Raw genomic sequence first — 15936 nt, forward strand, 5'->3', positions numbered from 1 at the left:
GACAAGGACAGTCACCACAACTAATTGTGAAACATGCTGCGACTTTCTCACATTTCAGCTCGACAAAGAGTTTGGCCCACTGGCAGCTGCGCACTCGTTATAACCTGCGGAGTGCAGTGCGGATAAGCTGACGGACGAACTAAGGACTTCTGGGTATGAATCCACGAGTAGCCGAATGGGGGATTTTTGACCGTGCAGGAGAGACTACGAGGTACTCGTGAGCACAGAACCAGGGGCTCCTAGGCGTCGGTGGGATTTCTAGGCATGACGGGCATGACGATAGACTTGTCGTGCAGGCGGGCTGGGAACCCTTCGGCCCCTAAATGCGCAAACTCGTGGGTTGTCCAAGAATGCCCCGGGGTGCCCAGGGTCCGTCCGGTCACTCCTTTAGCCAGCCGCAGGGTCAAATGAATATCCTCGTCGCTTAGGATATTCATGTGAATAATAACCGCACTGACTCGTGCGGCCCTCGATCAAGTAAGCAGAATTTCGTCATCGATCCTTATTTCTCTCACTGCAAGACCCCGTAGAGTAGGCCCCAAGAATTGTCAGTGCAAAGCCTCTTTGAACTCGTGCACTCACTCTCTCGGTCTCTCCTTACTCGCGTCCTCTGAGGAATCAATTTGAGTGTACGGAGCAGCCTGAGTAGTAAGGCATTCGCTTCTCCCGCAATTCAAGTTTGTCTACGAATTTGACTTCCCGTCCGCGGGCCTTTGTCTGCCCCGAGTCACTGCCCTTTCTCTCTCTCTCTGTCTGTCGCCTGTCGCAAATTCATGCTCCCACTGGCACTCCCACCACCATGATGGTTTCTCGCCGTGGCGCTTCCATTCCATTCTTTGTCCATGGCATTCCCTGGTTTTACTCAGCGGCAAAAATCAATCAACTTCACTCAGGCTGCCGTGAATCACAATCAAAACCCTGTCTCCGTCACTGTGACTGGCAGTCCGCTTGACCACTCTCCTCAAGTACAAGTACCTAAACACACCCTCTTCTCAATTGACGGGAGGATTCGTATTGTACCCGTACTCATACCGTATCGAACCACACCCTCCACTTCGCGGCCAACAAGGGTGGCTGAAGGCTAAAGGAGACCCATTCTTCTTCATCCCTGCACGCCTGCTCTTAGGCTGGGCATGGGCCCTCCTCAATAATCCGCCTTTCAAATCCACACCTGAACGAAGCCCACTTGGTTTCTCCCTTGGGTAGTTCTTATGCCCCTGATTTCCCTTCGCTACCATCAATCTCCTTTTCACCACAACTCTCTCATTACCTTTGAGATTGCGATTGGATTGCCCCGACTTGGTGCCTCCTGGTTCCTGTCGGTCCGAGTGCCTTCCACTACCTTCTAGGCGTCACTAGACCCAATCCGGCCAAAATCCAGTTCAGCCGTGTTGAAAAACCCAAACACGCCAACTGCCAGCCTTCTCAACATCCTCGTCACAGACCCATCCAAGACCCAGAGGTTAAGACTCATCGTTCATCGACTCACACCGGAGCCAGGCACCCGGAAAGCCACTAACTTAGATCGCTTTGTGGAGAGTCATCACCCTGGGACAGTCAATTCTGTCAGGATTCAGGATTTTTATACTCGGACTCACCCAACCTCGCGACTTTTTTTTCTTTCCCCTCTTCTTCGACACTTTTGCGTCTCACAAACAAAACGGACAAAGCTCCCAACTACCCCAGTTCATCCAAATTGAGTCACTCAGGACTCAATTTAAACTCAATTTTCTCGCGGAGATCTTGAGAAAACCACGATATGATATTCAGCCAGACCAACATTCTCCGAACTTACCTTTTCTCTCGACAAAACACCGAACCAGATTACGCAGACATAGGTCCCGACACGGGGGAGTTGCATTAGCGAGTACGGGCAGGAGTGAGGAGTGACGCCCGGTTTATTGAGCAGAAGACGCGTTTAGGGTTTCAATATGTCTTTCCACTACGGCGCTCCACCAGCGCACTACACCAAATACTATGGTGACTCGACTTCACCATACACGAGTGGTGAATATGTTCACTATGCACCACAATACAACAACTCGACCCCCAAGAAGCACACCAGAAAGGCGAGCTACAATCCATCGCCTCGCGTAGGTGGCTGGTATTCCCCGGCCGGGTCGCCTCCACCATACTACGACGCGAACGTTCAGTATGCCGCACCACGCGATGATATCTATGTGAGTCAGGCAGCGGGCAAGTCCCACAAAAACGAGGGCTATCACACTTTTCCTAGCTCAAGATATCATACCCGTACCTCTTCGCGCAAGCAGAATCAGCCCATCTATGTCTATAACGATGAGGCTGAATATGCAGAAATGCCGGCAACATATATCATCAGAGAACCACAATCATCAAAGTCCAAGCACACGCGGAAGCCAAGTACTGATACCAAGTTTTACTATGCACAGGGACAGATCATTGATGAACAGCCAAAGAGGTCCAGAGCTCGCCGTTCTTCAACCACTACAAAGCCGTCGCATCGATCCAAGCCAAGTCAATCCAAACCAATCCCACAAGCCACTGAACAGGATGCCGCTCGTGAAGGCATTCCAGCAGGATATTCCGTCAAGCATTGGGATCCTACAGAAATTCCCATCATCCTGTTGGGAAGTGTCTTCGATGCTAATTCTCTTGGCAAGTGGGTCTACGATTGGACGGTCTTCCATCACGGCGCATCGACCCCCATGGCTGATATGGCAGGTGAACTTTGGCTCCTGTTGATCAAACTTGCTGGGAAGATGAAGCGTGCCGAAGAGTGTGTCGATCGCATCCGCAACAGCGACAAGCGAGAGACCGTTGAGGACTTCGTCGTCAGTGGCAAGAGACTTTTGGAAAGGTTCAAAAGTCTTCTCAAGGACTGTGAACAGTTCATGCTCAAGGCAGCCAAGCGTGACGGTACCAAGACCATGGGAAAGAAGGCAGGCACCGAGTTCGTCGACTCCATCTTTGGACGTGACCGGTATCTCGAGTCAACCGAGAAGATCATGAACCAGATCAGACTATGGAACATGCGTTTCGATGTCAATTGCGAAGAGAGTCTTCGTCGTCCTTCTGCTGCCTAGATGTGGCGGCAATACTTGTCACCAAGATGGCTGAGCCATGATTGTTCATGGGCTAGATCTTCATTGGTGGCAAATATACCTGATTACAATTCGCCACTCGAGTCCATCTTGAACTAGCCAAACATCCAATCAACGCACAACAAACAACAACTACACAACAACATCCAATATATTAAGTGGATCGTATTTCGGAGTACATGGGAAGAGAGGCTGATGAGCTGGGGCCTTGTAACAACAACACCAACGCTGTGACGAATTGTCTTTCATTGAACCAAATCAGCTTTTTGCATGGAAGGGTTTGTGTGAGTCACATTCGACTTATTAGCGTTCTTTAAAAAAGATACCAATCGCTTTGCATTTTCCAACATTTTCCAAGCATGGCGCCGGAAAGGGAAGGGGAAAAAAGGGGTTAAGGCATCAAAAGGAACTCGTCATCATCTATGTGGCGAAGTCACCATTAAAAGTAATGTTTCTCGCGGGAGACAAGGCAAAGAGCGGGAGGAAACCCAGGACGAACTCCCTAAAGGCATCCAGGACATGATTTTTTGGTTTTTAACCACCCCGCACCATAAAAGTTTCAATTCACGAAGCGAAGCGAACATGATCAGGATGCGTTCTATCGAAAATGTCCCGAGACGGCCAACAAGTCCCTTATTATTTGGGTGATGGCATCGGAGGCTTTTGCATGGCGGGTATTGCTTTTCCGGGAGTTGGACCTTGGGTGTTGCTGCATTTTACTGTTAATTGCTTGCTTCTTTTTCTTTTCGAGAGCACGAGATACCCCCGTGTGTTCCCCCGTCGTGGGACACCATTGTATTGTATGCTAGTCTATATTCACTGAGCTTTATTGTTTATATCGCGATGATAATGCATGTTTTTTTTGATTCAGTTTCTTGTTGTCGCGTGTTTCGAAGATCTTTATCTCTACACGATGGTTATCGTTCGCGATACACATTTTGTGAGCTGGTGGCGTTTTAGATAGTTCCCTGATTGTTTTCTATCTCGATCTAGATATTCAACATAATCTACAAAAAAATCTCCTTCAGTTCAACCAAGTTGACCTTGTTGATCTTCCCTCCCTCTCTGCCATGAACCGTGATATCTTCTCTCATCCCACTGTAGATACCTCCCCAGGTACCTACCAACGAACGTCGTACATAAATACCGTAGATACCTGTACTGAAACTCCCCATACCCGCACTGAATGAGCGAGCAAGCGCGAACTGGGACGGGACAACTTGCGAGCCCTCTCTCTTGTCACCTGGCCCCTCGCATGGTAGCACTGTAAGCATCGTCAACGTCAACGTAGCCCGCCGCAGCACGCGAACCGGCTCAAGATCTGACATCAGAACTCTCAATAAATAACCGCGCTTATCACGATCCAGCGTTCATGCACTTGTCGATTCATCGAAACCACTGCAAATCGGCGCACAGCTCGTGAGCTGGGGCCCGGGGGCCGGGGGCCGGGGGCTGGCTGGCTGAGTCACGTCAACGTTGGAAACCCTCCGTTCTATGCTCGAAATGAAGTTCATTATTATTGAACGGGACCGTACCACACAGCATAGCATAGCATAGCAAACGTCCGGCGTTCAAATAACAACCCCCAGCAAGGTCGTGCGCGTGCGTGTCCACCCACTTGGTTGGTGACGGATACGCCGTCTTGCAATTGCCTCATGCTTTATACCGTATCTGGCTCGTTTCGTCTCTGTCTCTGGGATCAAACGGGATCGTTAGTCACCCAAACCACTGTAGGCTGTAGCAGATTGGATAGATTTATTCGCCGATTGGTAAGAGAGCGTTGGTCACGAGTTACACGAGTCTCTCCCGGCGGGTTTGCTTTAGGCTGCTTGCCTGTCCCTCCGTCTGTACCGCCTTGCCGCCGGCGGCCGAAACGGGATACCACATGCAGTGCTGACTCGTTGGCTTTGCTGCATTTGGTTCGCCGAATGCATCTGGCTACGTATGTATGTATGTAATGTAGGTAGATGAGGTTGTCAGTTATGCAAGTCATGTATGTCATCAAATCTGTAAACATCTGCGTGGTTTTGGACACGATGCGAGGGATAGAGCGGATGGCTGCAAACGTTTAGACGAACTCCCTTCCTCAGCTAGGCCGAATTCATGGTCTCGATCTTTTCCGCTATTGCGAGTTAATGGACGGTTACGATACAGGCACTCCGTACAAAAGTATGATACGAATACCATGAATACTGGTCCAGGTGACAGACTTCAACTGTCGATGGCGCACACACTACGGAGTCTACTACCTGGTTCATCTATCTTGGTTTCTAGGCGATGACAGTGCGGGCGTCTGTTATCATCACCTGGAAAGTCACTAACTAATTAACTAGTATTGATGTGGGTGGGTTGCTCTGGCGCTTGCGATCGATCATGACGAAGGAGGTTGGGGTTTTTAAGTGTGGAATTGTGCTTGGTGGTTGATGGGTGTGCATCATCTGGATTTTTGCAAGCCTGTCTGGTACGTATACCTATTGGGCAGTTGATTCGAGAGAACCAAGGTCCTCGGTACACAGGATGGGTTTACGAAGGTCTAGGTAGTCTGTATGATAGGGTCTCCCGAGCCTGCGTGATACAGAACCTTTGTCAATCCATACCGAGACGTTCAAAACGAGAAGCTCGCAGTTTCAACCCGTCTCTGGGCAGCGGAGTTGGGGTGGTCGCCTGTAACTTGAGTCTCTTAGGTGTGAGTGCCCTAGGTGATGGACCGCGACGACAGGCGCGTAAAAGAGTGTGAGCGAGCCATGAATAGGTGCGTTATGCGTAGTACAGCCAAAAGATTTGGGTGACGGAGTTAAGTACGGATAGCTGTGCCTCGTAGAACCTGTCACGGTTGCCACATGCATGCAAGCACTCCCTGTAGTGGATCATCAAGGATCTTACGAAGTGCGAGGTACCTACGGATAGAGATCGTGTGGCGGATCCGCGTGGAAAGAATGAGGAAGCCTGCAAGAAATAGCGAAGGTTTCTATCCCTCATGTTTCCCCTGGCGTGTTCACATTCACCAGATTCTCTGGTTCTGTGTGGACGGACAGACTTTATGGCCGGATGTTAGGCATGCAGTCAAGACTACGAAGTAAGAGACCGTCTGGTTGGCATCTGTGCTCAAGAAAGATGTGATTCGTGATTGGAACTCGTGGTGGCCTATCACCAGTGGATTCGCTTAGCATGTCTGCCTCTGGTGATAGGGCCGAAGCAGAAAGAAGAAAGGCTGGTCCGTTCGGAGTCGCATGGAAAGGATTAATCAGATCCTTACTTGGTAGTTAGCTTGCGCTGGATTGTGGATGGACATTATTTGCCACAGACGGGGAAGGGGGAAAGCTCTTTGCAATTGAGTTGGACACCATTGAAGTCGAGGGCTGTCTTTTCGTATTCTCAAGTCATTGCACGTATTGATTTGATTCTGGCCTTGATCTTGACCTATCTGATTGTTCTTGACCGCGAAGCGGATGTCAAAACGATACGGTCTTACAGGGGCAAATGTGCCGCAACAGTCTCGTCACGGTGACGAATGGAAGAGGAGGGTCGGCTACTCATCCTCATCCACTGCATGCACTTTGCAGAATGCGCTTGGATGCTTCGAGCAGCCTGCATGAACTTCTCATTCTGGTTGGGTTACAATACATTCTCGAGTGGGTGGAACAAAGGTGACTTGGGGTCAGAGGGGTCCGCGTACGACATGTTCACATGCTCATTTCTTTGAGGTGCGACGTCCAGGTTGCTGTCAAGAAGAGCCCTTCCCTCCAATAATAGAGATTATCCATGCCCTCCATCAACGCTTGCACGCCACCAAGTGGGTGACTTTTCCTTACAGATTTGTGACTGGGTACTACCGGGGTACGAGTCATGCCAATCCTCCAGGCTTGGGAGTTGAGATTCCAGTCCTGTCCACGTACTCGTAGTACCCTGCCTGGCGTCTTTATTTCAGGTTTGTAGCAATACTCGAAGGCCGCTGAGCGGATATCCTTTCTCCGGTGGCCTGCTCTTGACCCCTCGCTTAGGTGACGAGGTGTTTCAGCCTCTGGAGTGGAGGGATCGTATTCCAGAACTGGTCCACAGCAGTGACTCAACGGTTGAGGATGGCTGATTGGGGAGTTGGTCGTCCAATTATAAACTTACTGGGCAAGCCTCTGTTGGTGTTGGCTCGAGCGCCTGGGATCGCCCCGAAGATTCCACCAAGGGGCCCTAAAAATGCCCCTCCCACGAGGCTTCGCGGGGGAGGGACTTCGGGTGGTGACTAGGAGTTCCTGAAACAACCGCCTCCTGACGCAGGGGTCTACCTTGCTCAGTGCTCAGCGCGCAAAAAACACAGATTCATCAAGGTCCAGAGAGGGTTGGCCAACAAGCGACAAACTACCAACTGTCTATCATGCTGCATGCTTTACCCCCTGCAGCAAGTATCAATGCGACCATTCTGCGGCCAACGCTTGACTCGACCCTCTGATATTTCTCTTACAGTTCTTACCGATCTTTGCGGTTACAAGGACAGGCCGTCCAGACTCGAGTGCGGAGAAGCGTGAGAGAGTTTCACAAAAGTTCGGAAGGCGCGATTGCCGATGGACAGCTACGCGTTCTGTTCAGCCTTCTCTGGCAGTTTCTTCTTCATTTCCATGGTGATCAAACGTACATGTTCGACCTTGATTCATGCTCAGTGCCTTGACACACTTTTCTGAAGCAAGGCTGGATCAATGCAATTGAAAAGGGGGAATCGAAGTCGAAACAAGAGACGGGTGAGCTGCACGCTTCCTGCAGGTACCATTTGCCTAGTTGCCTGTCCCGCCCACGCATCTTACACCGCTGTTTTTACCACTTGGAATCGTACCGTCATGGTCAGGTAATGTATCTGAAGACATTGAACATGTCTACAAAGCCGCATCTCATATCATGTCTGCGTCGTCAGAGTCTTGATACGGCGTGATGCGAAATGTACCGACTTGCTGACACAAATCGGCGAGGCTGACAGCCTCGCTTTGCATGCCTGCCAAAATGCCCACGTCAGATGAGGTTATGAAGGAAGCCTCGAACATCTGCAAGGCTGCTTCAGTCCTTCTTGCTGTTTTACGAGTCGCATCGCGAGGGTTTTAACATATCGAACAGAGAATACTAAGTGAGATACTTAAGGAGGAGATCACCTTTCCTGGATATTACGCACATTCTCGTTGACCAGGAGGATTGCGATCAATTCACTCTTGCGTGGATGAGCCCAGTCCTTGTCAAGTCAGGTTCGAATCTTCGTCATCTGTTCGATTCCACGTCGATGTCTTATTGTAAGCTACTAGTCGCTGCCCACCGTGCAGGAGAAGCAGACCTGCAGTGGGAGCATTGAAGCAATTGAGAATCGGCCTTCCAATTGAATCCTTATCCACGGACGAATTGAACCCTTTTAAGTACCCAAGATTCAGGCCACTTAAGGAAAATACTATGTGATAAAGTGCGTCACTCATTTTGACAATCCGGAGCAGGAAATTGGTTGATTTCTTGATTAGGACTTGCCCAGGCTTCATCAAGCTACTGTTAGCTATTCTGGAGAATCTGTGAGCTCCATATAGACTTCTCAGGCAATCAAGATGGGCAGCTTATTCATATGATCTCAAGTCCAACAAACTCATCACGTCGCACCTACAGCGGACACGCTTTCTGGCTATCGAATTATGGCGCGCAGTAATACGAAGACCCTCTGCTGTGCATTGTATTTGACGGTGTAGTAGATCAATACTCGCGATCTACCCTCGTTCTATGCATGATTGATCATTCGCATCTTCTGGGCTCTTGACGCTCACCCAACGCTGCTGCTACAATGATCTGCTGACGAATGACAAAGCACAGTAGCTCTGCGTGGCTCGTGTCATCAGTCTCAGCGCCAGTCGACGACTGCCCGTGCGGGGATGTCATGCTTCCCTAGAGTTGGAGGGGCAGAGGCTTCACTTCCAATGGAATCATCCCCAGGACACGCCTAGATTACTTATCAGCTTGTCTCTGCTCGATTTGTAAACAGTGAGCACATCATTGTGGGGTTGAATGTGTCTATGATATATTGTTTGCTACTTCTGTAAGTCTGGCGCGTCAATTGTTGACATGTTATTAATTATTTCTTGACCTCTTACTTCATCCCTTATACACTCCCCTCTATATCTATTCAAAATTGTCAACCAGACCTATCTGGTGAGCCTTTCAACAAAGACACATATCAAAAGCCCGAGGATTTCATCTTCACTTGCGGTGAGTTCGACACCGATTTTGAAAGTATGGCAGCTCCAAAGGCTTGGGCGGTGGTGATCGGTGTTGGTCAAGGAACGTGAGTTTCATCCTTCCACTATAATTCGCTTGGGGTGTTGACGTGTGGTAGAGGTGCAAGTGTAGCACGTCGATTTGGCAAAGACTACGGAGTTGCTTTGCTAGCTCGAAAGGCTGAGAATTATGAGCCGTTCGTGAAAGAGATCAATGAAGCTGGCGGCAAAGCAATTGGTATCAGCACTGATACTGCCGACGGCAAGAGCATCCAGAGTGCCTTCGAACAGATCAACAAGGCGAGAGGAGACGCACCGCTCGCTGCTGCTATATTTAATGTCGGCGGTGGATTTATTCGAAAGCCTTTCCTTGAATTGTCCCCGCAAGAATATGAAGGTGGATGGCAAGCCAATGGGTGCGTCTAATTTCAACTGCTCAAGCTCCTTTGTCCTTGCTGATCTCTCTTCAGATTGGGTGGTTTTTACTTCTCGCAAGCCGTTATTCCATTGCTCCTTGAGGCTGTGGGAAAGACGGAATACCCACCTACCTTGATCTTTACCTCCGCAACTGCAGGGTTGAGAGGTTCTGCCAATTGTGCTTCGTTCGCAACCGGTAAATTCGCATTGAGAGCATTATATCAATCACTCGCAAGGGAATTTGGTCCCAAAGGAATACACGTGGCACACGCCATCATCGACGGTGTCATTGATATCGAGAGAACCAAGCATTATAAATTTGACCATCCCGATGCAAAGATCTCTCCAGAAGCAGTGAGTCTCTTCCTTGTCTTGTGCAGTCCCACGCATGCCTCCGTTTGCTGACCGAACATGCCTCGAATCTAGATCGCAGATTCGTACTGGCATCTACATACACAACCGCGAACAACTTTCACCAATGAACTTGACATCAGACCTTATATTGAGAAGTGGTAAAATGGCCTGGCCAGATTAAAAGCAGGAGCGATTGCCACGGCTTCAAGTACTAATTGTATTTGTGGACAACCAAAGGTGGTCGCCAAACCACTAAAAGTGTTTGATGCAATCCAGTCTCAATTGTGTCTAGTGAATATTGAACCTGCACCATCCCTTGATACCTCAAAACCCATCCGTTCATATGGATCGGCAACGAGTCTGCTGTTCTTGGTTCCGCCGCTTGCCGCACTGTTCTACGTTTCTCCACAAATGGTGAGGAGGCGATCCACGGGCTGTTCTTTCTCCCCGCCACCTACACCATTTCTTTTGTTCCTTCGACCTTTCAAGCTCACGAGCAACAATAATGACGTGTCTTCGTCGTTGACGTGTGCTATTTCATGCATAACGATTGACCGAGGCACACTCTATCCAGACAACTCATAAAAATATTCCCAGGCAATCGACTCAATTCCCGTCCCGTCCTTCGACTCGCCTGGCTCGCCTGCCTTGTGGTGGACCATTGCTGATCCATTATTGATCACACCTTCCAAATATCATCAATTGCTGCCAGAGAAGTCCCACTTCGTACGGGGTTCGAGTATGGGGAGCCCTGGGAGGCCAACATTAATCGTGTCTGTGATTTGTCCGGCACTGATTTCATTACCGACTAAAGCTTGTCGTGTGCAAGCAATGCCACTTTCTCGCGTGCCGGTTATCCTATCAACCTTGTTAATTTTTCTCTCCAATGCTGCTCCTCGCCGTTACCTGTAAGTGCGAAGTCTGTTCCTGGGATAGCCTCGTCGTCATCAGGCCCTTCATCTGCTCGTACAACGATTGATCTCCTAGGAAACTTACCGTTGGACGGGGTTGGCCCTCGAGTTTTATGGGGATACCACCATATGGGGATCCTCCGACAGGTGGAAGAACACCGCACGGTGTATTGAGAGAGTAGGTAGGAAGATCTTCCAACCTATAACTATGACTTTCGAGGGGTCCCCAGCTTGTTATCATGATTACTATCTCTCACCCATACTTTCCCCAGATTCTGACCTGCACCCAACCACATCGATTTCGCCAAGTCAGTTCAGCCCTATTCCCCAGACCTTGTCACTGAAACGATGTCGCCATCCAATGCCCACCATTCAGACCCCTTGGCGAGACAGCATACGAACGAGCTCGAACTCGGTGTCACGGATGTTCTGCAACGTCACATCACGCGCCATGTCGTCCCGCCTAAGCCAGTGTCCCAACGGAAGCTGACGTTCGAGCATAAGCGACCTCGTATCCTGCGAGAGATGATGGCCGAGGCGACGGGCGTGTTCTTCTACGTCTTCGCCGGTATATCTTCTGTTGCTTCGTTTACACTGGCCACCACCAATGGCGTAGGTGAGGCAGTGGGCGTCCCCGTGTTTGGCTCTCTCTTCCAAATCGGCTGGGCGTTCGCCATGGGTATCGCATTTGCCATTATTACCTGTGGAAGTACTTCGGGTGGCCATTTCAACCCTGCAATTACCGGTGAGCAATCAATCATGCATTTCCCTTCTGTCGACCGCCGGATCGTAACAAAATGCTGACGATACTTCCACGGCCGCAGTCTGCTTCGCAATTTGGCAAGGCTTCCCCTGGAAGAAAGTACCGCACTACATCTTCTCACAGATCTTCGGCGCATTCCTCGCGGGTCTGATGCTGATGGCCTGCTACTGGCCTCAGATCCAAGCGGCCAAGGAGATCGACATCCGCGAGCACGGCACGGCAGTGTACAATGGCGGAGTCGCCAGCATCCTGTGCTCATTCCCGAACCCGGACCAAACGAACCAAGGCTTCCTCTTCTTCCAGGAATTCTTTGTCGACAGCTACATCGGCATCATCATCTGGGCGTGCCTGGACCCGGCGAACCCGTTCGTCAGCCCGACCTCAGTCCCCTTCACCATCGGCATCGCGTACGCCACGATGGTGTGGGGGTTCGCGGGCAACACGATCAGCACAAATCTCGCGAGGGATCTGGGCACGCGCATCGTCGCGGCCATTTTCTTCGGCCGTGAGGCCTTTACCTTTTCCGACTCGTACTCGTGGATCTCCATCTTGGTCAACGTCCCCGCCACCATCTTCGCCACCGGCTACTACGAGTTCCTCATGCGCGATAGTCTGCAAAAGATTCATCAGGGTCATGCTGAGCACGCCGAGGGCGATGAGGGCTTGCAGAGACATATCTCGAGGGTCACGGGCGCGGATGTTTCTGGGCACCGCCAAAACGGGGAGTTCAGGAGTAATCGTGGTATCATGAATGCTACCGAGGATGGGGTCATTGAAAAGCAGTTTTGAGAGGCGCTCTTGTCTGTGCATGTGCCCACCGTGCTTCTGTGGAGTGTGAAACTTATGGTGTGCGTCGAGCTTGGGCGATTCCTGATTTGTCTTTAATCCATATCTAGTTCCGTTGGGAAACTCTATCCACCAGTGGTCTTAAAAAAGACAGCTCTGATAAGTAGAGTCTGTGGAAGGCCACTGATGCACATTGATGGGATTGAAACGAAGATAATTTCCACTAACAGTAATTCGGCATTCACACATTGGGATGTGCTTAACTTGCTGGAAGGCGATAATGAGGGAGAAGATTATAAGATTATTGCTAAATAGATCGGCTGGCTCGACTTCGAAACCATGAAGCTGCGTTTCAAGTACGTGACCAACGTTGGATGCAAGCATCATAAATATATGCAAAACCAGAGCCACGCTGATTGGCTTCTTCACTCCAAGGGTCGTTCCAAGTTATTCATAGAGATATGTCTCAAAGCCACGATGAATATTGATCGTCGTATCAGGCGTATCTGTCCATGGCGACCCTATCATGCACATTCTTCTGCTGGACCAAAAGGAAACGCGGTGACATGCCAGTAAGGAGTATAGGCCAGCATGATTCGCCTTTTCGTCGAAAGTGGATATCAGTATCTCTTTATCAGGCGATATCCCTGCACCGTGGCGTCACCATAATCGACCCTTTATGCAGCCTTCTCAGTAACCTCTACGGCCTTTGGGTTGACCTCATGGATTTCGGTGGTGTCTTCAATGTGGTGGCCCAGTGCCTTGTGAGTGGCAGATTCGAGCTCACGAGCTCGTTCTGCTTCGGACTCGAACACTGTTGTGACGTTAGTGGCATTCAATGGTCAGGTGTGGGCTTTGTTGAAAACTTACAGAAAGTCAACTCCTCGAGTGTCTTGCCATGTGTTTCTGGGAACAAGAAGTAGATGAAGACGATTTCGAAGGCTAAGAAGCAGATATAGACAAGCAGGTATTTCCACCCGATGTTCTTCAACCCGATGGGGTTGACCTGTGCACCGAAGGTGCTGGCTGTGCGAGAGCAGAGTTGGAACCATGTAATTCCCTTGGTACGGGCATAGTATGGCCAGAGCTCGACCAAGTAGACATAGGTCAGTGCATTGTAACCAATGTTGTAGCATGGCGTGTAGAGGAAAATGAAGAAGATGGTGGCAATGCCGGCGGCCTCGGACTTGGTGATCATCTGTCGAGCCTGGGCGACGGTCCAGGCAGTGTAGCAGAGAATAAGAGCTGTCGTGCAGAGTAGATACATCCGACGACGAGGATAGCGTGGTGTGATGCTAGCCAAGGTGAAGCAGACGACCAAACCCCAGGCTTCACGACCAACGCTGAACTTTAGTGCCTCTTCAGAATCAATGCCGATCATGCCGAGGATCTTGACCAAGTATTGTGAGATCAAGGCGTTACCACTGAACTGACAGAAGACTCCAAGGGCGCCCGAGACAAGAGCTCGGCGACGCATGGCGGGGGATTGAAACAATTCAAGCCATCCACGTTTACGTTCCTCGTTTTCAATCTCGAGCGCTTTCTTAATTTCGGCGAATTCGGCGTGTGGCAATGGGTTGGAAGCATCGCCCTCAGCGTGGTACTTGATAAGGATATTGAGGGCCTCCTCCTGGCGATCCTTGGAGATGAGCCATCGAGGTGACTCTGGAATCATAAAGCAAGTGGCGACCTGGATAAGCGAAGGTGCAGCCTGTAGGATCGATGGCAAGCGCCAGCTCCAGTGGCTCTTGATCTGCAAAGTCTGAATGACGATACCGGCACCAAGGAGTGCGCCAACCGAGTAGAAAGCATTGAACATGGAGCCCAGGAAAGGACGCTCCTTAGGGTGGCCGAGCTCACCGAGAAGAGCTGAGCCAGCGACAATGGCGTACACGATACCGTGACCGAGGACCATTCGTGATATGATGAACATGGCAACTATGATATGTCAGAATGGAAAGTGGGGAGCAGACAATGGTTTCCTCCTTACGATTTTGGGAAAGGCCCTGCAGAATTGATCCGACGATCATGACGGCCGAGCCAAAGACCACTGACCAGCGGCGGCCGACCCAATCTGACACCAAGGGGACAAATGGAATTGCTGTGATGGCACCAAGACTGTAGCAGGAGACCAAGAGACCGAGAATAGCACCGTCGGGCTTGTTGAAGTAGCTCTTCCAATAGCTGAGGCCTTGGAGACCCTGTAGTAGTAGTTTGGTCAGTCATTGGAAAAAGAGATGCGAGTCTGGTGGAGAGGCTTACGTTCATCATAGACGAGTCGAAACCACTGGTGCTTTCAATGAACATGGCAAATGGCACCAGCCAGAGGTAGAGGCTGCGAAGGTTCTTCTTGCGATACCATGGCACTTTGTCGTTCTTGACGATGCCATCAATGATGGGGCTGTTTTCACCGCCGCCTGCCATGATTACGGGCGTTGCTGTAGGGTTTGATGGGCGAGTGAAGGACACGGTCGGGTCCTGAAAAGAGTTGACCCTCGAGCAGTCTTTATATCGACCAAAGGACGTCCATTATCCATATTCTGAGCAAGCGAGCGGGTCGCATATCGCTCTAGCTGCAACTCAGATAAATCGTGGGGATGAACCATGTGGCCTCTCACAGGACTTCTGGAGTGTAAACGAAGGTTGCATTCCTCCGTTGGCGTATTGGCAAACTTGGCAGCGGGTTGATTGATACTGAATATGGATCGGAATAGGGCATTCCCCCGGCTGATTGTGGTCAAGCCTGTTAAGCTCGACAAGCTCTCTGGGTGTGAAGAAGGGACTAAGCCAATCAGCCTAATAAGCCGACTGGGCCAGTGCCTCGTACAGCACCTTCTAGACCAGGAGGCCGAGGTAGCCAAGACGCCTAGTCAGTCAACAACAGGTGAGGCTCACCCAATATACTCCACAACCAGCCCGACCATTGGAGGCCCCGCAACCTCCGCAATCTGAGAATTGCCATATACATGGGGAACTTCCCCGGCCCTCGAGCTTTCTGCTTACCTTCTCAGTTACGGCTTCGCTCAAGTCGACCAAATCTGACCTTTACTGCGAGGTCGCGACTGTTACTAGTCCCAATCGTACTGACACCACTTGCCACCCCCGACACGCATCAATTTCCCAGACATCAGGCCAGAATTGGGTGAACTCTATAACATTTCCAGACCAAGACCACTATGCTTCAAACCGGGTTTCCTTCGATTCTTGGCTGGGGGATAGGCTGTACCCAATATAGAGTTCTACTTGGCGAGAATAGTCAGGCAACGGGGATGCCCCCCGTAGCACTCTCTGAACCGTATATCCGAACTCCTCACGACGCGGTGACAGCTGGGGGAGGCCGTGGATATCTTGATGATTTGCTCGGCTGCTGCCGAGTTAGGTAGCCGAGGCAAGAC

The 15936-nt window shown here is 50.4% G+C and overlaps 4 protein-coding genes across 4 annotated transcripts; 3 read left to right on the forward strand and 1 right to left on the reverse strand.

Moving 5' to 3' along the window:
- Window positions 1–1931: 1931 nt before the first annotated feature.
- On the forward strand, window positions 1932–3065 carry LTR84_010064 (uncharacterized protein; the record flags this gene model as incomplete). The annotated part of the gene is made up of 1 exon (XM_064853602.1): window positions 1932–3065. One exon carries the CDS (start codon window positions 1932–1934, stop codon window positions 3063–3065), a length of 1134 nt encoding a protein of 377 aa, XP_064710001.1.
- A 6263-nt stretch (window positions 3066–9328) lies between these two features.
- On the forward strand, window positions 9329–10243 carry LTR84_010065 (uncharacterized protein; the record flags this gene model as incomplete). The annotated part of the gene is made up of 4 exons (XM_064853603.1): window positions 9329–9378; window positions 9430–9726; window positions 9781–10081; window positions 10154–10243. 4 exons carry the CDS (start codon window positions 9329–9331, stop codon window positions 10241–10243), a joined length of 738 nt encoding a protein of 245 aa, XP_064710002.1.
- A 1097-nt stretch (window positions 10244–11340) lies between these two features.
- On the forward strand, window positions 11341–12544 carry LTR84_010066 (uncharacterized protein; the record flags this gene model as incomplete). The annotated part of the gene is made up of 2 exons (XM_064853604.1): window positions 11341–11737; window positions 11817–12544. 2 exons carry the CDS (start codon window positions 11341–11343, stop codon window positions 12542–12544), a joined length of 1125 nt encoding a protein of 374 aa, XP_064710003.1.
- Window positions 12545–13218: 674 nt separating this feature from the next.
- LTR84_010067 (uncharacterized protein) lies at window positions 13219–14965 on the reverse strand (the record flags this gene model as incomplete). The annotated part of the gene is made up of 4 exons (XM_064853605.1): window positions 13219–13355; window positions 13412–14479; window positions 14532–14742; window positions 14804–14965. The coding sequence occupies 4 exons, from the start codon at window positions 14963–14965 to the stop codon at window positions 13219–13221; spliced, it is 1578 nt and encodes a 525-aa protein (XP_064710004.1).
- Window positions 14966–15936: the final 971 nt, after the last annotated feature.

Source organism: Exophiala bonariae, assembly GCF_035927105.1.
Source record: "Exophiala bonariae strain CCFEE 5792 chromosome Unknown scaffold_4, whole genome shotgun sequence".
Lineage (NCBI taxonomy): Eukaryota > Fungi > Ascomycota > Eurotiomycetes > Chaetothyriales > Herpotrichiellaceae > Exophiala > Exophiala bonariae.